This window comes from Uranotaenia lowii, chromosome 2, assembly GCF_029784155.1.
Source record: "Uranotaenia lowii strain MFRU-FL chromosome 2, ASM2978415v1, whole genome shotgun sequence".
In the NCBI taxonomy this organism is placed as follows: domain Eukaryota; kingdom Metazoa; phylum Arthropoda; class Insecta; order Diptera; family Culicidae; genus Uranotaenia; species Uranotaenia lowii.
In genome coordinates, this window is record NC_073692.1 from 150,037,999 (window position 1) to 150,065,629 (window position 27,631).

The 27,631-nt window shown below is 36.9% G+C and overlaps 1 protein-coding gene across 3 annotated transcripts in view; it reads right to left on the reverse strand.

Annotated features, from left to right (window-relative positions):
• LOC129743958 (inactive hydroxysteroid dehydrogenase-like protein 1) overlaps nucleotides 1-24,779 on the reverse strand; it is a 69,487-nt gene extending 44,708 nt beyond the window's left edge. Inside the window, exons 1-3 of one of the 3 annotated variants that reach the window (XM_055736209.1) lie at nucleotides 24,641-24,779; nucleotides 23,563-23,949; nucleotides 12,395-12,628 (exon numbers count right to left, since the gene is read on the reverse strand). In XM_055736209.1, the coding sequence (XP_055592184.1) occupies nucleotides 12,395-12,628; nucleotides 23,563-23,734 (406 nt within the window). In that variant the 5' untranslated portion in view covers nucleotides 23,735-23,949; nucleotides 24,641-24,779. Of the gene's footprint in view, nucleotides 1-12,394; nucleotides 12,629-23,562; nucleotides 23,950-24,618 lie in introns of all 3 variants that reach the window. The other 2 variants (XM_055736210.1, XM_055736211.1) reach the window with 2 other exon arrangements.
• Between the last annotated feature and the right edge of the window lie 2,852 nt (nucleotides 24,780-27,631).

Below are 27,631 nucleotides of genomic sequence, written 5' to 3' on the forward strand. Positions count from 1 at the left end.
TGACAGTACAATGGAGCCTGCAAATTTCAAGCGCAGTAAAGGATGATTCGATTCATTTGAAGTGGCTTAAAGGGATACTGACAGGTTCTGGGATATCAGATGCAGGACATTCAGCAAATAACAGGAAAGGGATAGTCCTTAAACATATAACGACCAAGGATGTCTGAGATCTAAAAATTCATAAATGCAAAACTTTATTTATTTTATTTACATAGTATTCCGTCTCACGACATAACTTGACGAACATAATTCCTAAAATTCACTCGGTTCATAGCAACCGTTCTCCAATTTCTCGGGCACCCCACGTTCGCCAGATCACGCTCCACTTGGTCTAACCACCTCGCTCGTTGCGCCCCCGCTCGTCTTGTTCCTACCGGATTCGTAGCGAATACCTGTTTTGCAGGACAGTCGTCCGGCATTCTCGCAACATGTCCAGCCCAGCGTATCCGGCCAGCTTTCACCACCTTCTGGATACTGGGTTCGCCGTAGAGTCGCGCGAGCTCGTGGTTCATCCTTCGCCTCCACACTCCGTTCTCCTGTACGCCGCCAAAGATGGTTCTTAACACTCGTCGCTCGAATACTCCGAGTGTACGCAGGTCCTCCTCGAGCAATATCCATGTCTCGTGCCCGTAGAGAACAACCGGTCTAATAAGCGTCATATACAGGTTACACTTCGTACGAGGGCAAAGTCTTCTCGACCGCAGTTGCTTGTGGAGTCCATAGTAGGCACGACTTCCGCTGATAATTCGCCTCCGGATCTCACGGCTGGTGTCATTGTCTGCGGTCACCAGTGAGCCGAGATAGACAAAGTCTTCGACTATCTCCAGCTCGTCGCCGTCGATCATGACCTTGTTATTACTGGACAAGCGGGTTCGGTCGGTCTCGGATCCGCAGGCCAGCATGTACTTCGTACTTCGGACGTATTAATCATCAACCCAATCCTTCCTGCTTCGCGTTTCAGTTTGCGGTAGATGTCTTCCACCGCCGCAGATGGTATCAATGTCATCGGCAAAACAGATAAGTTGACTGGATCTGTTGAAAATCGTGCCCCGCATTTCGCCCACCGCTCGTCGAATAACACCTTCTAGCACCACATTGATCATCATGCAGGATAGACCATCACCTTGTCGAAGTCCCCTACGCGATTCAAATGAACTCGACAATTCACCCGAAATCCGTACACAGCCCTGCGTTCCATCCATCGTCGCCTTGATCAGTCTGATCAGCTTCCCGGAAAAGCCGTTCTCGTCCATAATATTCCATAGCTCGTTATGGTCGATCGTGTCGTATGCGGCTTTGAAGTCGATGAATAGATGATGCGTAGGGACTTGGTGTTCACGGCATTTTTGGAGGATTTGCCGTAATGTGAATATCTGGTCCGTCGTAGACCGTCCCTCCATGAAGCCGGCCTGATGACTTCCCACGAATCTGTTTGCTTGTGGCGTTAGGCGGCGGAGTAGGATTCGGGACAACACTTTGTAGGCGGCATTGAGGACAGTGATCGCTCGGTAGTTCTCACAGTCCAATTTGTCGCCCTTCTTGTAGATGGGGCATATTACCCCCTCCTTCCACTCCTCCGGTAGCTGTTCTATGTCCCAGATCCGGACTATCAACCGGTGTAGGCAATCGGCCAACCTGTCTGGGCCCATTTTGATGTGTTCAGCTGCGATGCCATCCTTCCCAGCCGACTTGTTTCTATTCAGCTGGCGAATGGCTTCCTTAACTTCACTCATCGTTGGGAGTGGCTCGTCTTCGTCGTTGGCTACGCCGGCGATGTACCTTCCCCCACCGTCTTGATCTCCTGCATGTGAGCCGTTCAGGTGTTCATCGAAGTGCTGCTTCCACCTTTTGATCACCTCACGATTGTCCGTCAGGATACCCCCGTCCTTATCCCGGCACATTTCGGCTTGCGGCACGAAGCCTTTGCGGGATGCGTTGAGTTTCTGATAGAACTTTCGTGTTTCTTGGGAACGATGCAGCTGCTCCAGCTCCTCGAGCTCCTCCTCCTCCAGGCGGCGCTTTTTCTCCTGGAAAAGTCGGACTCGCTGCCTCTTCCGCTGTCGGTGATTTTCCACATTTCGACGGGTGCCTCTTTGCACTACTGCCGCCCGCGCGGCATTCTCTTCGTCCATCACCCTCCTACACTCCTCGTCGAACCAGTCGTTCCGTCGAGATCGCTCCACATAACCGATGACGTTCTCCGCAGCACTGTTGATGGCTGTTTTGATGGTATCCCAACAGTCCTCGAGAGGGGCTTCGTCAAGCTCGCCCTCTGCCGGCAGCGCTGCTTCGACCGATTGCGCGTAGTCTGCCGCGACCTCAGGTTGCTTCAGTCGCGCGATATTTAACCGAGGCGGGCGCCGGTTTCGCGTGTTGTTCACTACGGAGAGTTTTGGGCGCATCTTCACCATCACCAGATAATGGTCCGACTCGATGTTGGCGCCCCGACAGGATCTGACGTCGATGATGTCCGAAAAGTGCCGGCTGTCGATCAAAACGTGGTCGATCTGTGATTGAGTTTGGTACGGTGATCTCCAGGTGTACTTGTGTGGGAGGCGGTGCTGAAAAAAGGTACTACGTACGGCCATTCGTTTGGAGGCGGCGAAATCAATGAGTCTGAGGCCGTTTTCGTTGGTCAGCTGGTGCGCGCTGAACCTTCCAATTGTCGGTTTAAATTCCTCCTCCTGGCCGACCTGAGCATTGAAATCCCCGATGACGATCTTGATATCATGTTTTGGGCAACGGTCGTATTCACGCTCCAGCTGCGCGTAGAATTCGTCTTTGTCGTCACCGGTACTTCCGAGGTGAGGGCTGTGCACGTTGATGATGCTGATGTTGAAGAACCGGCCCTTGGTTCTCAACCGGCACATTCGTGAGTTGATCGGCCACCACCCGATCACGCGCTTTTGCATCTTTCCCATCACTATAAAAGCTGTTCCAAGCTCGTGTGTGTTGCCGCAGCTCTGGCAGATGGCACGACCATCTGGGTACGTTCGTACCGTGGAGCCCTTCCAGCATACCTCCTGCAGTGCTACGATGTCGAATTTGCGGCTCTTCAATTCGTTGGAGAGCACGTGGGTACTGCCCACAAAATTTAGAGATCGGCAGTTCCATGTTCCAAGTTTCCAATCGCTAGTCCCTTTTCGTCGCGTGGGTCTTTGCCGATTTCCATCCGAAATTTGTTGTTCGTTATTCGTTGCTTATGTTTTTTAGTAGTCACAGGCTCGCAAGGCCCGCAGCTAACCCCACTATCTCGCAGGAGGACCGTTGTGATGTTGCTGTTTTGGGTCCCGAACACCACCAGGACGTTGTTGCACTCCGCACGCCGCCCCTAACATGGAGAACAGACGCGTACGAAGCCCCCTAACTCATTCTGCATGCGACCAAAGCATCCACCGGGGTTGGGTACCCGATCTCCGCTAAGGTTGCTCGCACCCCAGCTAGTACCACGGGGAGGTAGAGAATCGGAGTTGCAGACAAGAGGTGATATGACCACTACCCGAAGGTTGGGTGTATGGGGTCTCGAGTTGCACATTGTCTACTTCACTAGCCAAATGCAAAACTAAGTATTCAATTTATTTTTAATTTTTATCTTCTTTTATTTCAAACAGTTTCAACAAGTGCTTAGGGGTATTTTGAATAAGTTCCAAATTATGCAACTGTCTTTTGGCACTAATGCTCAAAATACAATATTTAAAACTATTCACAAAAGTGATTAAATATTCACAAACAAAAGTTTGATATTCTTTACTAAATTCTAAATGTGTGTTGAGGAATTGTTTTATCAATTGTTGGAAACCTTCAACCTTATAAAAAAACGCAAATTTTAATAAAAGTTAAAAATCTATGAGGCTAATGTATCTTTTATTGAAATTAGTATTGCGTTAGTTGCAATACCGATCACTTTTATTATTAATGTTTTGTGTAACTTTTTACTAGAGCAATCGAAAACTTTATCGTTGCTTTTTCATTTTGAGAACCATAGAGTAAAATCGTCGTTTTTTTTTGCCCTGTAGAGTATTTAACGAAAAAATTAACAAGGCCTTTAGTCAGAATAGAGATTAGAGTTTACGGATCTGGGACAAATCATCTTCCCTTTTCAATTTTCCCTTCATCTTCCCTTTTCAATTTTATTAGTCTCTATTTACTATATGACTACCACAAACACAACATTAACAGAAAATTCAGTAAGATTACAGAAATTTTAGGATATTTAAAACGGTAAAGATACGAAATGATTGAATCTAAGAATGGAAGATTACAGAATTTTAATATAACAAAAGAATTCAATGTAAAACTATTTGTTAAACCATTCTACATCGGATACTTTTTAACCAAAACCAACCAAACTCTCATATAAACTTGCAGAGAAGATAATCAACTAGGTACAAATTAAATGTTTGAAAAACATAAAACTGCCATTTATTTATGAGAAAACATGTATTTATGAAATCCCCTCCCCTGTACATTAGACTGGCCCAACTTTGTATGGGATGATTTTTACAACATTTTTTTCAACGCGGCACCCCCTAGATTGGTGCATTTAGGTGAAAAAATAACTTTCTGAAAGTTTCAGGTCATTTGGAAAAAGCACGAGCTGGCGCAAAAGACTTGAAATTTGTATGGAGATTTCCGGCAAAATGTATGACAAATCGACATACTTTCACTCTTGGCGTTCTAAAATATGTTTCCACTATGCTAGAAAGCTCAGAATTTCAGAAATTGTAGTTCAAACAATGACAAACAAATTTGTAGAAGATTGTGACGCGATACGAGTTGACTGTGATGAGTTATCCGCAATTGAATGTGTGATTTTTTTTTCGCATTTCATGATATATCGTAAACGGTGTATGGGCTAATAATCGCACTAACTTTATCGCGTCGCCGCACAATGCAGCAGTTTATAGTTTTTCAAACCTTTCTTTCAACTTTTTGCAAAGATGTTTGTTATAAAATAAGCTACAACTTTGCCGAAGACACAAATTTTCAATCTGTAATTCTCATTGTGTGACAATGCGATCAAGTTAGTATTAATAATCCACCTACACACCGTTCACGATATATCATGAAATGCGAAAAAATCACACATTCAATTGCAGATAACTCATCACAGTCAACTCGTATCGTGTCACAATCTTCTACATTCTAAATTCTGAGCTTTCTTGCATACTGGAAACATATTTCAGAATATAAAAAATGAAAGTATGTGGATTTTTCATACATTTTGCCGAAAATCTCCATACAAATTTCAATTCCTTTGCGCCAGCTCGTGCTTCTTCCAAATGACCTGAAACTTTAAGAAAGTCATTTTTTCACCTAAATACACCAACCTAGGGGGTGCCGCGTGGAATATAAAGTTTTTTTTTTGTTATGGGCCAGTCTACTGTACATGGGTCCACTGCCAAAAATAAACGTTTTTATGATGATTCGGTTAGGTTTTAGTTCGAAATCGGCCAGTTTGACCGTCTTGACCGTCGTCCGGAAATGTGTTTCATAAGAGCGCGAATTTGGACCAAAACAGTATTTCGAACCGATCCTCCTGATGAACGGATGAATATCGAACCAATCTGGGTGGCCATAGGGCTCTTGCTACACACACATACAAGAGGTCTTTTGGGCACACATCCATGCTTTTAATATGCGGCAAAAGCTAATTTCCGTTAAATTATTGCTAAAATAAAAGCTAATTTCAACTAGAATGTTTTCTAAACTTAAATGAAAGCACATTTTCTCTAAAAAAAAAAGTGTTAACAGGTGTATTACGAATCAAGTGGAAACAATTATTCGAATGTTTGATCGGGTAGAAGTGCGTAAACACGCAGAACAAAAAAAATAATAACCATTATGTTTGAAAGGCACTTTTAACGGTTCTCCCAGAACTTTTGTAGAAGATTGCAATATTTCTTCTGCTTCCCTAGGAAACGATCGTATCCTGTACAGAATCTTCATTTGTTATTCAAAGAACCTGACTCGAAATCAGAAAACAAATTTGCAAACATATGAACAATTGCATGGGCTTCTCAAAAATGTGCTGTATATTGAAAAATTTGCGATAGTTTTCATAAATTAACTCAAAAAATTACTTTCTTATTTCGAATCGTATTCATTTTGCATGAAACTGTTGATTTTGTCTGCCGGACGCCTTACTAATACACTAATGCACTGTGTAAGATCCCTATACAAGCGATACCTTACGTACTTTTTTAAGAGAACATGTACTCTTTTTCGAACGAAAAATGGATGTATTCTTTTTTTGTGAAATTAAAGCTTATGTACTCTTTTTTTTGTTGAAAGACATTTGATCAGAAAAACCAACGTTTTTCCTCCATTTTATGAAGTTTTTCATATCTTATGCAAAACTACGAAAAATACAGCTTATATCAAATTACTTTATCATTATATTTTAATAAACATGCATTTTTAGTCGTTTTAAACAGTGAGCAAGATGAGCGTTTTTGAGTATGCAAACAGTAATTAAAATGCACAAAATTTAAGATATTTTGAAAGAAAATCATTATTGTCATGTAAGTCACATAACCTCCAAGACATTAACAGTATTTGATTAAATTGAAATATCTCGGTGCCACCTCAGATAGCACGAAATATGTACAGCACGCTTATCCGAGCTTCCGCATTATCCGAGCCACCATTTTTATCCAAAATCCTTATAAAAATGTGTTTCATTATTGCGATATATTGTTAAGCTATTAAATTGACGTTTTCTCAAATTTATACTCTAAATTTGCTAGAAACTTGCTTTATGGTGTCACGGGATATGGTAACCCTACCCTACACGCCCAAAGTTTTGATCAAAAAATCCTCAGCTCTGTTATTTAGATCAATTTTTAAGCTCTGAAGCCTTGGTGGTCAAAATTTCCAACAGGCGGGCCGAATTTCAGAAATGAAGTTGACTGGCGGGCCAAAAAAATTAAATGTTCAGGAGTATTAAAAAAATGCACGGATTTTTCCAGGTTTTAAGATAAAATAGCCCGGATTTGTCCGATCCGGATACGCACTGAAAAAATCCGGCAATCTTAGTATGAATTCATCTTAAAAAGTCATTTAAATTACTCGCTTATTTCAACAAATTTTTTTACATTTGAAAAATAGAAGAAAAATTAGGCAATACGAAATGAATTATCTCTCAAAACCTATATATGTACGTCAATCTTTTCAAGACATTTAAAACCTCCTAGGTTAATTCATCCCAGAAATGTTAAATCACGAGACTGCAATGGAAATTAGATCAATTTGAAGATTTTAAATTCACCGTCCTCCTTAAAAAAAAATTGTTAGACAAATTTTCGCAGAGTGAAATTTTTGAAAAAAAAGTAACGTTCAAAAGCTTTTGACATTTCAAAGAATAATTTTTTCAACGAACTCTATCTACAACTTAAATAATTTTGATTTTTCAAACTACAACTCTTTTCAAACCAAGATTTTACAAGTGTATTGCGGAGGCCTTCTATAATCAGGATGAATACGAATTTAAGTTTTTAATGATCATTGAACCTTTTTAAAGTAAAAACGTTGCAAAAAATACGTCGTTCTTCTGGGAGCTTTGTCAGTACCAAACCGGTTCGAGTTGAATTCTACTATCAAACTGTATATTTCATCTAGTTTTTCATTATTGATGTACAAAAATACAAGTTGCCAATTAAAATTTATTTGGATTTTATTTAATTTTCATGAATATACAATTTTCTGTTGAAACTTCGCAAACAAAAACAAATTGGAAAAAAATACAGAGCAAACATTCGATATTCATAGAATTTGCAAAAGTTATTAAAAATGGATGGATGAACAAGGTTTTGAAATAGAATTCAAGTTACGAATGGTTGAAGTTTTTGTAAAAGTATAATTTTATTTATGATGTTGATATGATTCGATTTTAAAACAATATTGATTCGATCTTACGATTTTCTGGGAATATCAAAATTCCTCAACATTAAAACTTTCAAAACTAGACCTCAAATGTTCTCCATACCAATGCACAGTGGTGCAGAACATCAATCTAGCTGTACGAAATTACTAGCGGCCAGGGATGAAAAGATAGACATTTGATGTCTTCAGCAATATTGTTCAGTTTTACATGGAGCACATTCTAGTATCAAAATTTTTGCCGAGGAGTCCACCGATAGCGAGATTAAAATGCTTACTTTTTTGGTTTTCAAGTTAGAGCTTTGATGTCTTCAACAAAGTTGTTTATCTAACCTAAATACATATCTTTGTTGAATATGTCAAAGTCCTATCGCATCACCTTCTGGAGTTACAGTCAAAGTGAAAAAAATCACATGAAAAAAACAGTTTTTTGAACCTGACACGTTGTAGGTTAGATCAAATGGTTCGCTGTCTTCGAAACAAAGTTGTAACAAGCCACGATCTACAATTGTCTCATACTTAATGATGGGTTTAGAAGTTGCTGAAGCCCTTTAGAAAGCATTAAGTGTTTTTTATTGGCAATTTTGGAAGGCTCGTTCATCGAAAAGTGGACATTTTCGCAACACCCTTTTTTCTGTGATTATTTTTGATGATAAGCGAAACCATTTCCATTTGAAGTTAGCGAGAAAATCGGTGGAACTAGTAGAGATTTGAATGATTAAAAAAAGCTTTTATTTTTTTTAAATGCCTTTTTGATTTATAGAAAAAACGTTGAAAACATTAAGTTTATTAAAAAAGTGTTGCAGTTTTCTTTTATATATTTTATTTTATTATAAGACATTTCAATTTGATTTTTCAAATCATTTAAAGCTTAAAAAAAATTAATGGAACTTATATGTTAAATTTAGTAGAGCACTACTGTGTACTGGCAAAACCTGTTCTATTATTCAATTATATGATATCAAATACTTATTTAGTGCTCTACCAAACTTAACAGATAAGTTTTTTGAGTTTGAATGGTTTGAAAATTTGAATTTAAATGTCTTTCAAAAAAACAAAATAAATAAACGAAAACTGAAACACTTTATCAATAAATTTAATGTTTTCAACGTTTTTTCTATAAGTAAAATATGTATTATTTATATAAAAAGTGTATTTTCAAGCATTTAAATCTCCACTAGTTCCACCGATTTTTTCGCTAATTTCAAATGGAAATGGTTTCGCTTATCATAAAAAATAATCACAAAAAAGAGGCTGTTGCGAAAATGTGCACTGTTTGATGGACGAGCCTTCCAAAATTGCCAATAAAAACCACTAAATGCTTTCTATAGGGCTTGAGCAACTTCTAAACCCATCATAAAGTATGAGACAATTGTAGATCGTGGCTTGTTACAACTTTGTTTCCAAGAACGCGAACCATTTTATCCAACCTACAACGTGTCAGGTTCAAAAAACTGTTTTTTCAAGTTATTTTTTCACTTTGACTGTTACTCCAGAAGGTGATGTGATAGGATTTTTACATTTTCAACAAAGATATATATTTTGATTAGATAAACAACTTTGTTGAAGACATCAAAGCTCTAACTTGAAAAACAAAAAAATTAGCATTTTAATCTCGCTATCGGTGGACCCCTCGGCAAAAATTTTGATACTAGAATGTGCTCCATGTAAAACTGAACAATATTGCTGAAGACATCAAATGTCTATCTTTTCATCTCTGGGCGCTATTAATTTCGTACAGCTAGATTGATGTTCTGCACCACTGTGCAATGATATGCAATCACCAGAATCAATCGTATTTCCATTTAATCGTTTAATTATTTACCTAGTATTCAAGAATATACAGAGAATGTGTCAAATATCGTACTATTTTGATAATTTAAGTATTGTTATTGTAATTGCTGTATCTATGTTCATTAACAATAACCTTTTTTGTAAAATTAATTGAGGGCCTCAGAACCGAAGGGATATAAGTGCAAAAATGATCGATTCAGAGTAAATAATGACAAACGATTCTTCATGTTTCAAAATATATTTGGTGAATTTTTCTGATTTTTTAAACTATATTTGCATACTTTTACTTTCGAAAGAAAATAGCAAATGTTTAAATGTGTGGAAAATGGCCAAACACAACAATTTTAAAGCGTGTTTTTTTTCCTTGAAATAAGTTATTATACACTTTAACCCCTTTAGCTAATACATCATTGAAGAGATTTTCAGATCTTTGTTTTGAATTTATCTAGTGGAGATTCAGATATATTTATCAACACGCGGGCGCAGGCCAGAAAAATGTTCAATTTTTAGGACATGGCTTTTCCAAAAAGAGCTTCGCAGGCCACAAAAAGTTAGTCGCGGGCCACATGTGGTCCACTGGCCAAGGTTTGGCCACCCATGCTCTAAAGTGAATGCTCAATAAATGCAACAACAAAAAAAAACAGTTCATTTGATTCTCGGTGGATCTTAATACTAGGGTACGAACAAATTAAATTTGGATAAAATCCAAACAGTTTTCTTTCTGTGTATACCAGTGATTGAAATCCTCACCAATTTTCTCATCAGAGGCTCTCAAAATACACCCTTTGAGGCCTCGCATAGGAATACAGGAGACGATACATATACATTCATTCAAACCTCCCCCCATGAGGAGGATCTGCTCTGAGAGACACTATTCGTTTGCTGCCACGAACGAACTCTCTCAACGTTCGGTTGCTACATGATGCATGAAGAAGACGAGGCACACATACTCATTTACGTTATTGAATTTGATGGACTCAAGCCGATAGCTGCGTTGAGGAGAACATCTTCATCCTCGCCGCAAAGGTTGAGGCAACAACGACAACAACCGAGCTTATTGCATTGCATGGGTCCGCAACGTATGGAGCAAGGAGGGGGGAGGAAAAAGAGACGAAACACTAGCTGCCTGCGTGCGGTTGCTGTGCAATAATAGCAACAGCAGAAAAACCTCAGGTATTCGATCCAGGCACAAACGAGGAGACTCGGGTTTGCTGTGCCTTTTGAATTCGGTTCCCTCAAGAATGTACAGGAGATGAGTGAGAGACATTCGTTTGGTTTTTTGGATTCGCTGCCTCGAATGTATATTGCTTCGTGAAGGCGGGCCATGTTGAGAGCGTATGCATCATCGGTTTTGTCGTTTTCGCTGCCTCAAAGCAACCTTTGCTTCCGAGTAAAGCGTTGAGCGAGAGAAGGTTGATCAATTCATTCTCAACCAAATACAACCACTGGTGTATACAACCCTCCTACAATCCTTACACGGAAAATAATAAAAAGGTAAAATTTACCGAGTTAGCAAAGGTGAACGCTCGTGAAAGCCAAAAAGGTAACTTCTACCTCTTCGAGGTGAAACTCACCTCACAGCAAGGCAAAATTTACCTGAATCGAGGTTGGAAAAAAGGTACAATTCACCGAGAAAAAAGGTGAATCCTAAAAAGGTAAATCTTACCTCGTAGCGAGGTGAAGTTCACCTGAATTGAGCTCAATAAAAAAGTATAATTCACCTAGAAAAAAGGTTAATCCAAATAAGGTAAAACTTACCTCGTAGCGAGGTGAAATTGACCTGGATTGAGCTAAACAAAACGGTACAATTCATCTCGAACAAAAGTATCAATTTGCCGAATCCGTTTATTGAGGTTAAGCTGTTTTGTCGTTCAGAAGGGAAGTTTTGTTTCGTGCCAATATGGAAAAATCGGAACAGAGTGGTAAGTGTTTTCTTAGCAATTATTTAGTTGTGCTGGTTCTCATCATAATAATTTGCTTTTGTTTCAGATTGTCCCAGCTTCGAGGTGTATTCACGTCATCCTCCAGATATCATTCCGGAAAAGCCGGACCTGACTGGATAAGTCGCCATTATGGCGCGGAAGAACGAGAAGTCGAATTGCCACGAGCCTGGCGAAAAAAGGACTTACCTCAATAATTTTTTTTTAACAAGGTGATATATTTAAAAAATAATATAATGAATTGTCCCTATTTATTTATAAAATAAATATAAATTTTTCAATTAATTTTGTTTTCATTTTTATTGAAGAAACCAACCAAACCAACAAGCATTTACCTTTCAAATCAGTGAATGGGAAAACGATATTATTTACTTTTTTGCTAGGTGAATGGGAAAAAGGTAAAATTTACCATTTTGCTAGGTGAATTGAAAAAAGGTAAAATTTACCTTTTTGCTAGGTGAATGAAAAAAAGGTAAAATTCACCTCGAAAAAGGGGTGGAAAAAAATCACCTCGCAAAAAGGTAAATTTTACCTTTTTATTATTTTCCGTATATCATATATTCATTTATGAATGAATACTCTCCTTTGCTTCATTCTTAACTTGAGAACAAAAAGCTCTAGTGTGAAAGCTCGGATCGATGGGAATCGATTTTTACAGCTCTTTTGTGTTTTGTTGCTTCTCTTATGATACAGGTTCTCTATTACATGTTTAAAAAATATGTCTCCAAATACTCAAAACACTATTCAGATATCAAAATTAAAAACCCCATGCCACTTACCTAGAATTCCCACCGGGACACCGGCCAGCTCCTGCCGTATCTTCTCGAAGACGGGTCGACCCTGGCCAAAGTCAGCCGCAATCCACTTGGTCTTCACCTGGTGCCGCTGTTCGATTTCCGCCGCCACGGCCATCAGTTTCTCAGCGGTCCGTGAGATGAGCACTATGTTGAGACCCCGGGCGGCCAACTGGAAGGCGTATTGCTTGCCGATGCCATCGGTACTGCCGGTAATCACTGGGTTGTTGTCGTTACGGTGATACCCCAACAAAAAGGAAAAGAACAATTTTGATTATAATTGTAGCTAAGTACTATCCACGCTGAGCTGATTTCGACACAATCCAATAGATGGTGGTTTTGGCTTGGTTGGGCTCCATTATTTGTGGTCGGCGGTCTCCCTCCCTTATAGAAAAATTAATTTTCGATTTCCAATCAGATCTTTGATTTGAGAACAGCCATGCTGACTTGGCTGTTCTAATGGGAAGCGGAAATTATCAACTTGTTCCACTAAATGGTCATGCTGATTGAAAAATTGGTTGGCCAAGTAAACCACACACAAATTAACATAAGGTTTTGTGTTTAAAACAGCAGGACTCACCAGAAAAAATCAATTTATTTTCTTCAAGGATTTTCCGATTGAGGTCCTTACTTCTTTGTCAAGTTAATTGTATGACTCATCTCGACTTAATTAAGCCCAGTTACCATCAACTTCTTCAACCTTAATTATTACCTACTTTGAAATGTGATACATTGTATGGTTAGAACCCTGGACAATCAATATGTAACTATAAGCTTGCAGAGCTATCGATAATCAAATTCACCGTATCGGACACGATCAGCCTAGCTTGACGCTTACAATACACCGCCCGTCCGGCAGCCGCTTTATACCGTAATTAATGATACAAGCATGATGTCCTTACGAAATGATACAGTCGATGGTAAGGTGGAGTACGTTTTACCCAGCAGTATTCGAATGGTCAGAAATTTTGAGAGTGATCATGATTATTTTCCTTTAGAAGTCATCTTGCCATTAGAAAAAGAACAAAAGAAGTTTCATTGAATCAAAGCAATCGAAAGATTCCTTTCAATTCAACCACGGTAAATGAAAAGTTCATATACCGGTATTTCGATAGCAACTATTTACCTTCTTCAGTGAGCGTTTTCGATTAATTTTTTCATTATTTTTTGTTCAAATTTTTTTTCGGTTTACGAAGGATAATGGCCAAAAATATAGGAAATTTGGTTTTCTGGTGTACATCGATGTAAAAAATATGCTTAGAAAGATCTAGCCAAGACAAGAAAAATTCACTCTGGGACCAGAACAATACCATGGGAACAAAGTTATGAATCAAATAAGATGTTTAAGGTATAAAATCAGTACAAAGCTAACTACCAAAAACACATTGCATCATAATAACTCGTTTCATTTTTTATTTCTCTCAATAGATTGTTTTAGTTTTATAGTGATTTTTTCTACCCTGCGAAAAAATCTTTCGAACCACATAAGTGTACACCTGAAAACTAAATTGCCCATTATCCATGCTACGAATTTATCCGAAAATACTGTATATTCGAAGCCCAATATCGCCTAAAAACCGTTAAGCTGAGTATTCGGCTTACCGTATAGTTGAGCGAATAGACCGAATATTTATTTCAGGTTCAGATTTTGGTTTTTTTTTTTAAGTTTGACAAATCTCCAGACTCGTGCCAGCCAATCCGCTAGACCACATCGGCGCTTCATTCCGACCTACAACTTAACGAAAAATGTATTTGAAATCGTGCAACCCGAAATGTTTAGAGTGTGTATTTCCTGTATTTTTTCTGGGTTGAAAAAAGATGAAAATAGCCGGTTAGGGTAAAAAAGATCCGGATTAGCTTTTTTAATACTACTGAACTTGTTTCAATATTCGTATCTCATGATAAATATGATTAAAAAATAAGCTTTCCAGTTTTTTTTTCTTCAAACGTATACAGGATGGGATAATTCGGGCACTTCAACCCAAAAACCCGGCAATATCTGGAAATCGGATTCCAAAATTTTCAATTTAAAACTAGGTTAAAAAAAACTCATTTATTTAGAACTTTCGTTTTGCAAAATTGTAGCTAAACCATTGGAAAAGAAATTACAGATTTCATAATATATGGGCAGTTATCTGAAAGTTTACGAAGTTTGGTGAATAAAATGAAATCTGGCAACCCAATTTCTATCAATAATAAAAAATCTTTGTCATATTCTTGAAGCAAGAAGTAGTTAATTTTGGCGGTTTTCCTGCAAACATTTTTGTAGCTATATTCAATGCTGTTTTGATATACGTACCATAAACACTATAGAATGATCGTATAATAGTTGAGAAAACAGAATTTATCTTTCAAGGTGGAGGCAATATAGAAACATAAATTTTATTTCTTCTTAAGCGACGAAAACTACACCAATTGGATGTTATCTGACACTTACCTATCGGACAAAATGCAAGAGAGCACAAGATTTTGCTCTTATAGCCTTCAAATCGTTGCCAGCGACAATTTTTTCCAGTTCTCTCATTAGTCAATATTAGGTACCGTAAACTGGGGGAACTTTGATCAGCGGGGTAACTTTGATCAACATGAATTTTTTTTTCAGATAATCATCATTAACTATGTATAAAGTTAAAATATCTACAAACTGTTTTCTACGTTTGAAAGCCTGTAAATTGAGTTACCATTAACCTAAATTTGGTTTTTATTAGGCAATTTTTTATATTACTTAAAATATCATTTTAAAATCTTAAAAAATCTGTTTTTTTTAAGGCTTACAAACAAACATCTCTCCTGATCAAATTTAAGCATTGAGGAGCAAATGGGTTGTTTTATGTGAAAGTTCAAATTTTTTCTTGGTTTAGGTTTAGTTTAAGTGGTATTTTTTATAGTCATTTGATGATAATTTTTGGATAATGAAAACGAACGGTCATTTTCCATGAAAAAGCCCGAATAGAAAAAATGGCTAAAACCCCTATCAAATGGTTCATTTTGAAGAAACAAAGAACATGGGAATAGAACGAGGACTTGGGGAATTGCATGAAGGTAAAATTTTATTTGTTTTTGAAGCCAAAAAATATCAGGAAAGGTTTATAGTTTTTGCCCCTAAATGTATGCAGCAACGTTGTCCATCTTTCGAGTATATTTGTTTTTGAAAGAAAACGTTGAAAAATTCAATTGAGTCCAAACAAAAAAATACAGTTATCGATGTTTTGAGCCTTGTGTGCTTAATGGCATCAAAACAATAAATATGATGATGTTGAGATACGTATAAACCAGAGTGATCAAAATTACCCCGAAACTCGAAATCTGGTTTTGTAACAATCGTTTAATTATAACCACCAATGTCATTTCAATTAACTGCAATCAATGATCATGTTTAATACTCCTCACCTCAGTTAGGGTTTTAAAGCTTTGAGGTATTACGAAAGAGCAACCCCTTCCAAAATATTCGAAAATGAATGAAAAAAGTGATCAAAGTTCCCCCAGTTTACGGTACTCAATACCCATTTGATTTTTAGCCATCTGGATGCACTTCTGGTTGTAGCGAGAAAATGACGATGATTTTCTCACTTGAATCCCACGTGAAAGCAAAATCATTTTAAAATTCACAAACTTGGCGAACTTTCTATCATATCCGATTTAAACTGACTTCAGACGACATTTTTTACGATCTTTTTTACTATGCAGTTCTGATGCGATTTCATGTTTGCTGGGTTGTCATGCATTTGCTTGTAAAATTAGGAAAAAGTGAGCGCTGTTAGACGTTATTTCAATCTTTTTTTAACGGAACTATACTGCCGTTGGAAGCATAATTGTCACATGTTACATTCTGAAATTTTTTACTTTTTGGTGTCTAGAGGACATATTTCAAGTTTTTTGTTTGCCGTTCTTTGATAGAAACATAAAATTCACTCTAAAACATATTTTTATTAAATATTATAAAAATAATCTTCGCAATGAGGCGCTAGACACCAAAATACCGCACATATCAAAATGTAACATGTGACAATTATGCTTCCAGCGGCAGTATATGTATTATTTAAAAAATCTATAGTGTGACTCTTTCGAATTGAGAAATTTTGAAAATTTGTTATTTTTGCCTCGAAAGGTTGACGACCACTGGACTATGAAAGTGATGTTATAAAAAAAGGATCTTTTATAATTTTACTCTTCAATTCTTGTTTTGATTTGATTTTATTAATTTTTACGTCAAATTTTCAATTTTTCCAAATGAAATTCTAAAATTTATTAAAGAGGTATTATTATGATGTAAATGAAGTATGATTTACCCTTCACATTGAATTGAATTAAAAGTGGTATAAGGAAATATACATATATATCTAATATCTATCATATATTCCTATATTGTTTTTTACATGTCCGTTTGCAATTGACAAACTTTTGTTGAGTTCATATATTTCAACATATTTAATATTTTATAGAATTTTACGATTTATGATCTTGCTAAGATTGAAATGCAATCAAAGCTCGGATTTTTGAGATTTCATATTTTCGAAAATACACCTAAACGTTGATTATTTGCTTATAAAGTTGAATAAATGACGTAAACTTGGTTTTATTGAAATTAAAAATCATTTGGAAAGGATCCATCAGATTCATAATCTAAGTCACATAATAAAAATGCAAATTTCTCAATATGGTACTTAATGATGACATGATAAAAATGTTTAGTAGTGAAATTCAAGAATGTTTGTGTCAATTTATGATTATTACTTATGAATTAATAACTTTTAGGAAAAAAATATAATAAAAGAAAATTTGGTTGTGTGTTGAACTTTTGCTCAATGAAGATTTTTTCGAGAAATCGACCGCATAAAAGATAACAGGTTCCTAAGCTTGGTCATCCCTGGGCTGCTTACACTTACTATACTACTTAAAATTCAATTAAAATCGAAATCGAGAATTCAAAAACATATATTTTTTTGCCACGAAAATAAAACATTTTACACGTCCTTCCAATCCAACGCTAGTTTCACTTCTCACGAATCAAAAATACATTATGTTTTTATGAACGTTTTAGTAAATTTACTCTTAAATTTCGAATTTGTCATAAGGTCTTAGTGCTATGGATTAGCATCACTTTCGAGTGCATCAAAATCAGGTAAACTTAGAGCGTTTTTCATAACCTTCTAAGTCTATCATCATGATACAAAATTTGCAGATCGCTTTTATTTCGTTACACTCAAACTGCAATGATCGAGGAAGAATGACCTAAATGGGTTAAACTCCTTTGAAAAAAAAATGCAATGATTCGATAGGTTCAACTCGAAAAGCATCAGTAAGTGAGCTTCGGATAAACTTGGTCGAGTTTACCGCAATCAACAGAAACATCAAAAAGACGAACGTATAGTTCTGCAAATTCAAAATTCAAACTCGTCTTTCTTCGGCAACCGAACACATCAATCGGACAACGCAGCGGGGCGTGGCTAAAAGTGGTAGGGACATGTGTTGTGGAAGGGATATGTGTTGTGAGCCTACTTGGTTGAATAATTCTACTGAATCAAGCAATCGAAAAATTCCCTTCAATTCCCTTTTCTAAAAATGAAAATTCAGGGAAACTCAATGGCTTATCAGGTTTTCAGGCTGAGCCTCGAAAAATCAGGCAAATCCTGAAAAAAACAGGCACATTGGCATCTCTGGAAATGAGTGAGAGGATGGTGCGAGGTACTGTTCGCTCGGTTTGTCGGACAACGAATGTTCGCGCGCATTCTGTGTTCGGTAAACTCGGAAGAAATCAGCAGAACGATTTTTTCCGACGCAAGTTTACGCATGTCTGAATGCGAACTGTGTTTGCCAGCTTCGGATCGTATACATGTCCAGATTAAGATCAAGAAGGTGTTTTTTGAGTTGGCAATTCCTTGCCATCTTATTAAACAAAAACTTAAAAAAAAATCTTGTTTCTGAACACATTTAGAAAAATCAAACCTCAGGAAACATTAGATTTGCTAGGTAAAAAATCCTTCTTTCATCCACCAACTTCATCAAGACTTATGAACATTTCTAAAACAGCTTAAATTCAATACTGATGTTATGAAATCAATACTGATGTTATGAAATCGCTTTGTGAAAATGTGATTATTTACAGGTACAAAGCATAAATTCAATTTTTTTTTGCTCTATAACTTCTTTATTATCAAACATAAAATGTAAAAATAAAAGGAATGGTTTTCTACATTTCCAACGTATCATTGAGCAAATTATTTTCAAGTTTTTACAAATTATTTTCCCCCAGTTCTGACTGTTTTGAAAAAAGGATTTTTTTTGGATTTGGATAAATGGTGAGTAATCGTTGGTTATCAAATCAAATCAATTAACATGCAAAGTTTATGAGTTGACCCAGAACTGTAATTTCATTTTTCATTTAGTTATTGTGAAGGAATTTCAGGTAAAGAAATAAAAATAAGGGTTTTGTATGATCGAATAGTTTCAAAAACCTGGCTTGCGAACGCTTTGATAAAATTTCTTCTTAAAGATTAATGTTCGTCCCTTTTGCATTGAATAAAATTGACAGATTGTTTCTCATAACTTTTCATTTGGCGTTAAAAAATTTAATTTAAAAGTTAAGATAAACGTATTTTTTGTCATAAATTTGATAAAAACACCAAAATATAGGTGGCTCAAGTAGGCGTGCAATTTCTACAACGAGAATCACCGACATGCTTGGTTTTCGATTTTCGGTAGAGATACTCTGAAACATATCGCAGAGATTTTTAGCTGTAGGGGAGAAACAGGCTACATGCGCCTAAAGCTTAGTTCTTTTAGAAATGGGACAGTTACGAATGCCTGTATCTAAAAAACCATTCGTTTGAACGAAATACTTTCTATGAAGAAAAAGAAGGTTATGTTATGATCTTTTATGAAAAAATTTGAAAAAAAAATATTTACCGTTTTTTGTTAAAGAAATTTCTACTTTATTCGTGGTATCTCCCATTGGCCGGCGCACACTTTTTTCAGTCATGGTATTGATCAGTTTCTCCAACTTATACTTCGTAAAATCTATATTTTAGGTGGCTTCACCCTCCTTCTTCAATTTCTGATACTTTTTGGTCCAATACTTCTCTGGAAACTGGAAACTGGAAGCATTTAAGTGGATACAGTTGTTTCGAAATGAACAAATTTGATTATTTTTTACCACATTTTTGAACGTTTTTTTTCGGTACCGGTTTTACAGCTTAAGAGCTTTGGAACTATCAAAAAATAGATGTTTGAGGTTGGATTTCAATGAGTCATCACTAGGCAACACTATCAGCTTATCGGAGAAAAATGTTTTGGACATTTCAGCGATCTACCCTTAGTTTTTCATTCATTGAAAATTAAAAATGCTGGTATGAGACTTGACTTCCTTGATGATCCTTAACCGTTGTTGCCGATCATGTGCTTCACTCCAATGCTTGATTTGAACTTTGTGGACATTATTGACAGTGTTTGCATACTTATCCACCACAAAAACTCAGTAATTCTTTGAATAATCAACGGTTTTGTCAGCTATCAATTTGATAATGACGTATTTTCAAGGAAACTGTGCAAAATTATTTTTTTCTTTTTCTCTTGCATCGTACATATCTCAAAAACGCGTAAATTTTAAATTTTGAAAAAAATAGGTCGAATAGTACTTTTTACAGGCAACAAAATGCTGTCAAAATTTTTAATATCCAATAACTAGTTAACGAGCTATTAGCAAATGAAAGTGTCCCATTTCTAAAAGAACTAAGCTTTACTAAGCAGAATACTGATTTAATCAAAAACTATATCGATTATGTTTACAATATTTGTATACACATGAGCAGACATCTGTTTTCTATACATTGGAGAAATTTTTATATTCAAAACTCCTTCTGTTTTCGAGAAAACGAATTTATCATAACTGTTGTCTAAAATGCTGAACCTCAAACCGTGCGGATTCAATACACCCATTTATGTTGTGGGTAATGTTTTTATGGCAATATTTCCATATAATTTCATTCAAAATGCTAAATACAGCAAAAACTGATAATTTTCAAATGACAAAGCTGAAGTTTTATAAAAATCTATGCCTTTTATATTTTTATGAAATAAATCAAAATTAGTGTTGCCATATTATGGAAGCAGTCCATCCATAAAAAAAACTCTACTAAATCGGTTTTGAGATCCTCTATTCTCTCTTAAGATGTAAGTTACAGAGAGCTATTGGAATTTGGTGTGAGTTGCTCAAGAAACCTGTGTGCGAATAATGTGTGGGAAGAAACAAAAAATTTTCCCAGGGTGTGTTGCGTCTATCGCACGGCGGTTTTTTATTCTCCGTTCTCCGTCTGTCACGGTAGAAAATGGCATCACTGGGCCCAAGATACCCCTCATTATTTGACCCATGATTCCCCACAAGAGATTATTCGCAAATTGGTTGCGTTTGAGTGACTTATTGATAATTAATGAAAAATTACTTTTCCATGTAAAAAAGCAAGATAAGACTGTACACTAAGGTCTTTTTTTACGCGGTTTGATTTTGCTCAGTTTTCATAACACGGCTTCTTTTTATGCGGTTTTTTGCCATGGATATGATTCTTCTACACGGCTCTCGCGAATCAACAAGTTTTTTGAGCGAAAATATTCTAAATCCAATACATTATAGATGGAATTTTCGGGTGCTTGTTTAGTTATGTAAGTAAATTGTTAAAGCTAGTCAAATAAAAGAAGCGCACGATGCATATTTAAGTCAACAATATATAGCAGGGGTGAGCAACCTTTTGAACCAACGGGCCAAATTTAAATTTGAAATATTGTCGGCGAGCCGCACTCATTTAAAATAACTTTTTTTCATAAAATAAGCAGAGCTTCATGTTGTTTTTTTATAATTTAAAATTTTTGGCGAAAACAAATCAGAAAAAGGGAAGATAAAACGAATTCATTTGTTTAAAAACATAATTTCAACACGAATTTTTAAATACCTGATATTGAAAAGGGACATCACTAAATCTTTGTTACTTTTAAATTCTCTTAATTTTTTAATAGTACTTGTTGGTGAACATTCATGTATACAACCAATGGTATTATTTGTCATCAGTTCTATTTAAAAATCTTCTGGAGCTTACCACAGTGATAACTAAAAATATATATTATAAGAAATCACCGTTTTCTTAGCGTTGAACGTCGCTAATTGATTTTCTGTGATTTTTTCAACAATTAGACTCCTCGAAGCAAGATTTTTTTCCCTAAATAAAAACGGGAAAAAACCCCTTTATTGGATAATTGCACTGAGATGTTGAGCAAGGTTGCCGAAATCACAAAAAATGTTCAATTTCATATACTTTTGAGCAACTATCTTCAAAATTACATTCTTGAATCTAGAATTGACATATTTAAGATTTTCATAATTTTCAATCTTATTTAACCATCAAAAGGATAGGATTTCCAGAACTTTATTATGACTTTGGCTGTGTTCAGCATAAAAACGCTAATCGCGAATTTATCAGCTCCGTTTTTGTTATATAACTTTCAGTTTTACTTATTTTTTTCACCAAACTTTTGTACTAGCGGATAGACAAACTCGACCACAAGCAATCAGTCAAGGAAGAATGCTGATACATGTTTCTTCTCTAGTGTCTGGCCATAAATCGCTAATCGCTTATTAGTCCGCTACTTTTATGTTTACAAATTTATTCTCTCACGAGACTTCTGGTGAAGCAATGAATATTCAAACTCCACTAAATGCAATTATTCAAGCAATGTTATTTTCCACAAGGCATTGGAGTTTGTTCATCCATCATTCTCTAAAAATAAAGTAAAAAAATAAATATTCAATCAAAAATGTAGCAAACTAATTAGCGAATAGCGTTTTAATGCCGGCCTCTGGACATTGTTAGTATGGAATGTGTATTTTAAGTGAAATAACTCAATTGATAGATGTTTGTTATAAAATATCAGAATTTCAGATATCTATTGTTTTATCAAAAACTAATAATTTTTGTCGGCAACTTTGATGACAGCTGATTCATGTTGTTAAAAAAATCTAAAATCATCCACCCAGGCTTTGTTATTAAACTTTCGTAATTTTCGTGAATATTCAGAAATAAAAATATTTCTCAAGGTTTTGGTTTAAATTTTTTTGCCAGTATATATAGTTCAAAAAAATATATCTGCTGAGCATATTATCTATCCTCCAACTTTATTTATGCTTGAAACGAATATAATGATTTTCACAAAAATTTTCCACACAACCCATAGTAGAAAAAAAATTTAGGCATAAAAATTTAAAAAAAAGCTTCGCGGGCCGCACAAAAGAGTATCGCAGGCCACAGGCAGCTCGCGGGCCGCGGGTTGCTCATCCCTGACGTATAGCAATATATGCTTACGCAGAGCGACAAAGTTAACAGATGGATTGAGATTTTTATGTCAACACACAGCTGAGATATTTAGAATGGTCCACGTTTTCCCATGACCCACGTAAAACCACTATTCCCTACTTTTTTTTTATTTGGATGGATTTTTACTTCTTGTAGTCAGCTCATTCAATATTTATGATTTTATTTTTAGAACATCTATCGAAATCACTAGATTTAGTCTCTAGCGACTATCATCGACTGCTAGCAGACGTAAAAAAAAGTCATGCGTGGAAAGCGATTTTATCACACAATGAGATCATAACAACTAAGGACGCCCTGAACACCCTTACTAGACTCCGATTTCAGGGATAATATATTTTCATAAAATTAAAACTCTTTGGAATAGATGTATTATTGTTGATTGTATTAATCTGCTTACACCACAAACCTGATTGTAAATCATATTTCAGTTGCCTTTAAAAAGCTTTTTATACGGCCAATAACTTGATTACTGAGCACTCCTGAGCGTATAAAATTTTGGGAAAGTTTGGCAGTTTGATTTTCACCATCTCTGGTTTCATAAAACTTTCTTCACTGCTACAAGACTCTCAGACTCACATAAGCCTCCAAATTTTCCTTCAAATCTTCCAAACGCCTCACTTATACCCATCAATCACAATAAACCCAACATGTGCGCCAGCACCAGCAAAAGCTCAACCAACCAAGCCACTTCACCATTTGGGTCGTCCGAAATCAAAATGCAGGGCAACGGTCACGCATGACCGGCTTGTTCGTGTCCTGCCCCCGGAAATCCAAACGCGCGATACGATGTCTCACCTGCCCATTTACCGAAACGTTCGGCAAGAGGTTTATTTTCTGCTGGCACAAAGTAAGGAGCCAGCACTGACGTCACAATCTGCACCAGAGATTTCAGGTTGTCGTACAGCCAGAGTAGCACTGTTACCAAACCCACCAGCAGCAACCCGAGGGTTGCCCCCGAAAGCCACATGGTATCCGGACGAGATTAACACTTCTTCTTGGCTCCTAATCGAAAAAAAAAACCCGGACTCACTGAGCCAAAAAAAAACTTCGAGACACTACCGTTAGCGTCCAGAGATGAGGCTTCTCTTTGGTAATTACTTCCGAACCTAGAGCGTCAGTCAATGTCAGCTGACCACACCGACCACAATACCTAGCGGGGTGTTGGGATTGTTGATTTCACTACTGGAATTCACCGCATGTAAACATTTGGAAACAGAGAATTGAAACAACAGTGGAAAAAAAACACCATTAATCTATAAGCCTCCTCGTGGATGGCTCCAACTACACTACGCAAATGTCGCGTTGAGGCGTACGAATCAGCCGCACTGACGTTGTTGCCTGTGTTTGTCTACAGTATTGGTCAAATAGTTTGAGAAATACAAATAAAGGTTACTTCATAATGAGTATCATTTTTGTTATGTCCGGTTCTTGTATCGATTCTCTATCGAAGACAGAAATCACAAATGGCAGGATCGCCATTGTGTAATCCCAGTAGCGAACCGAACTCAAGTTTAAGCTAGACTGGGGAACTCACCGTCGAGTGGATACATAAAGGGTTTGCCATTGTCGACTATTACAAAGGATGTGGCATAAGCATTCTTTAGGATATCACAAAGACCAGAATTCAATTCAGAAGTTGTTATAATTAACTAGATATCCGGAATCAGACGGTTTCCGGTACACATTGTTATAAGGTATTTTCTCATAATTGGGATATCACGAAGCAAATAACGAATAATTTTGACAAAAACCACTAATTAAATTCGACCAACACTGTTCAACAAACACAACTACGCATCCGATGTCGTTATGTTGTTGTTTTTGCGCTAGCTCCAAACAAAAACAACAAACTTAAAAAATCGATCCAACTCACGCCGGCACGCGCTCGACCGAACAACAAACAACCACGTTGCACCACGAAAAAGCGATGTTTACCCGACGACGCTCGCCACTGCACTGCTGCTGCTGAGTTGAGCTGAGAGAAGTAAGTTGGAAATGTTCCCCTCTTGGAGCTTGTAGCCACAGTATGGCTGCATCAAGCATCAATCGATTAGCCAGCCGGTACGGTGCTCCAACATCGCATACAAACAACAAACCAGAACTAACACTCGTGGCGGAGTAAAACATTCAATGAATTGGTCAGTTGAAGCACAGTGGGAGCGATTACGAAAGCACCAGTTTACTTTTAAAAGAAACCGTTCATCAAACTAAACAAGTTTATGACGGTCGAATGATCTAAAGAATGCATTAAAAAAAGACTGTTCTCGGATGACGAAATAATAAAATAAAGATAAATAACTGAGTTCAGTAATTAAAGATAATAACTTAAGATTACTTGCAAGAAATATGTTGGCAGTCGACCGGAATATGAAAATAGCGATCAGAATCTTGCGAGTATGCATAATGAGATTGATAAACCTTATTTCTTACCCTAAAGGGTGATACGGTCAAAATTTGATCAATATCAACTTGACGTATTTCGTCGTAAAAAAATGAACACCCCTCATTTTGAAGGTGAGTATGTAGAATGTTGCTCCTATTTTGATTTTGGAATTCACTCTTCAGTTGTCAAAATGCCGTCCAAGGAAGAAGAGCAGCGTATCAAAATTTTGCTCGCGCATCGCGAAAATCCGAGCTACTCGCACGGAAAGCTGGTAAAATCGCCAAAAGTTGCCAAATCAACCGTTACAAATGTAATTAAAGTGTTTGGGGAACTTTTGTCGACAGCCAGGAAGCCTGGATCGGGGGGAAATCGAAAACCGGAAGCCGCTGAGACGACAAAGAGAGTTGCCGGTAGTTTCAAGCGAAACCCTAACCTCTCTCTCGGAGATGCCGCAAATAAGCTGGGTGTATCGTCTACAACCGTGCATCGAGCCAAAAAACGAGCTGGACTATCGGCTTACAAGAAGGTAGTGACTCCAAATCGCGATGATAAACAAAATACGACGGCCAAAGCGCGATTCCGACTACAAGCAGCTTCCGGGACAGGAGTTTTATACGGCAAAAGAAAGGGGAAAGGTAGCAGATATTTTCAAGCACATGAAACTGTCAAGGTTCGCGAAGAAATATCTGGTTTGGCAAGCCATCTTTACCTGTGGCTTTCAAAGCAGCATTTTCATAGCTTCCGGGACTGTCAATCAAGAAATTTACGTGAAAGAGGATTTGAATAATCGTCTGCTGCCTTTCCTGAAGAAACACGGTTGTTCCGTACTGTTTTGGCCGGATTTGGCATCTTGCCATTACGGTCAAAAGGCCATGGAGTGGTACGCCGCCAACAACGCGCAGGTGGTTCCCAAGGACAAGAACCCTCCCCACACGCCAGAGCTCCGCTCAATTGAGAAATACTGGGCTATTGTCAAGCGGAACCTAAAGAAGACCAAAAAAACTGCTAAGGACGAGCAGCAGTTCAAGGCAAACTGGCTTTCTGAGGCGAAGAAGAAGGTCAAGGTGGCTGTACAAAATCTGATGGAAGGGATTAAGCGTAAGGCCGGCAATTCGGATTTGGAAAAGCGGAAGCCTAACTGAATATTTTTCCTGAATTTTATACTTATTAAACTTGAAAAAGAAATTTAATTTGATTTTTTAAATAAACGATTTCACCGATTTACACGTGATTTCCCTTCACCAAATTTTGATCGTAGTTATCGCAGAACTGCGTGCAGAAACTCTACGGCTGATGCGGTATGTTTTCGCCCCGATTTGGGAGTTTTGATCGATCTATTAAGATAGCTGATATTGACATGGACCCGGAGCGCAAGAATATAGATTTCATGGTTCGCAAGGCGCATCGGTAAGTTTCTTTGGCATCCAGCTTCCGGTAATGAAAATAATAGAAATCTTTCTTTTTTCTACCTACAGAAAAAATTGTCTATGTGTTATGATAGTGAAGAATGGTGAAATGTGCGAAAAAGGTGAGCATGTACAAACGAAGAAAAAGGTACAAAAGAAGAAAAAGTTGCTTGAAATATGTATATTGAACTTGTTTTTACAATAACTGTGTCTCAGTTTTTAAACATTGCATTGGAATTTATTTCAACATAAAAAAAATCGAACCAGAGGAAAGGGTATCAGAATTCACTACAAATTCCAATATGAAGTCGTTTCGAGCTCGCAGGAAAAGTTCAAAAGTTCCTACAAGTTACGGGGGATAACCGTTTCGAAAATACAGGCGAATTTGACAGTTGTTTTCCTGAGCTGTTTGTGGTCCTGAAATCGTTCTGTAATTTAAGCTGTTGAAATACAGGACGAAATCGTTCTGACCACAGGAGAAAAGATTAAGGGTGTAGATGAGGAAAATCAAACAATTATATTACATGTGCATAAATGTTAGTTAAAAAAAAATAGATTTTGCAGTTTTGCTAGAAAAAATAATTGATGCATGATGAACGGCAATTGGGCATAGAGACTTCTATACAACAAAAAATTAGAATCCTTAACCATACTGAAAATTTTTAATATAACATGACGTAGAACGCGATTTATTAATGAAAATTTACAGACTACAAAATGTAGAATCCATAACAGCACTTAATTATAATGATACAAATATTAATTGACAAGGATTACGATTATTTTATGAAAATTTCTATCACATAAGAATTAGCGCTGATGTGGTCAAGCGGATAGACAGGCACGAGTCTGGTATCGGTATGCCAGGCGTACTGGGTTCGATTTCCGGTATCGGCAATCTAATCGGGTTTTAAACCCATAAGCGTCAGACAGATAAGATGTGTTTCATTCTATAACTGACTATTTAATAGGAATTGATTGATTCGGTTTAAGGACATTGAATTTGAATTCAATTAATATTACAATTCACTGAACGTGATAGTGTTATGTAAAAATGCAGACTGTCAAAACAGGC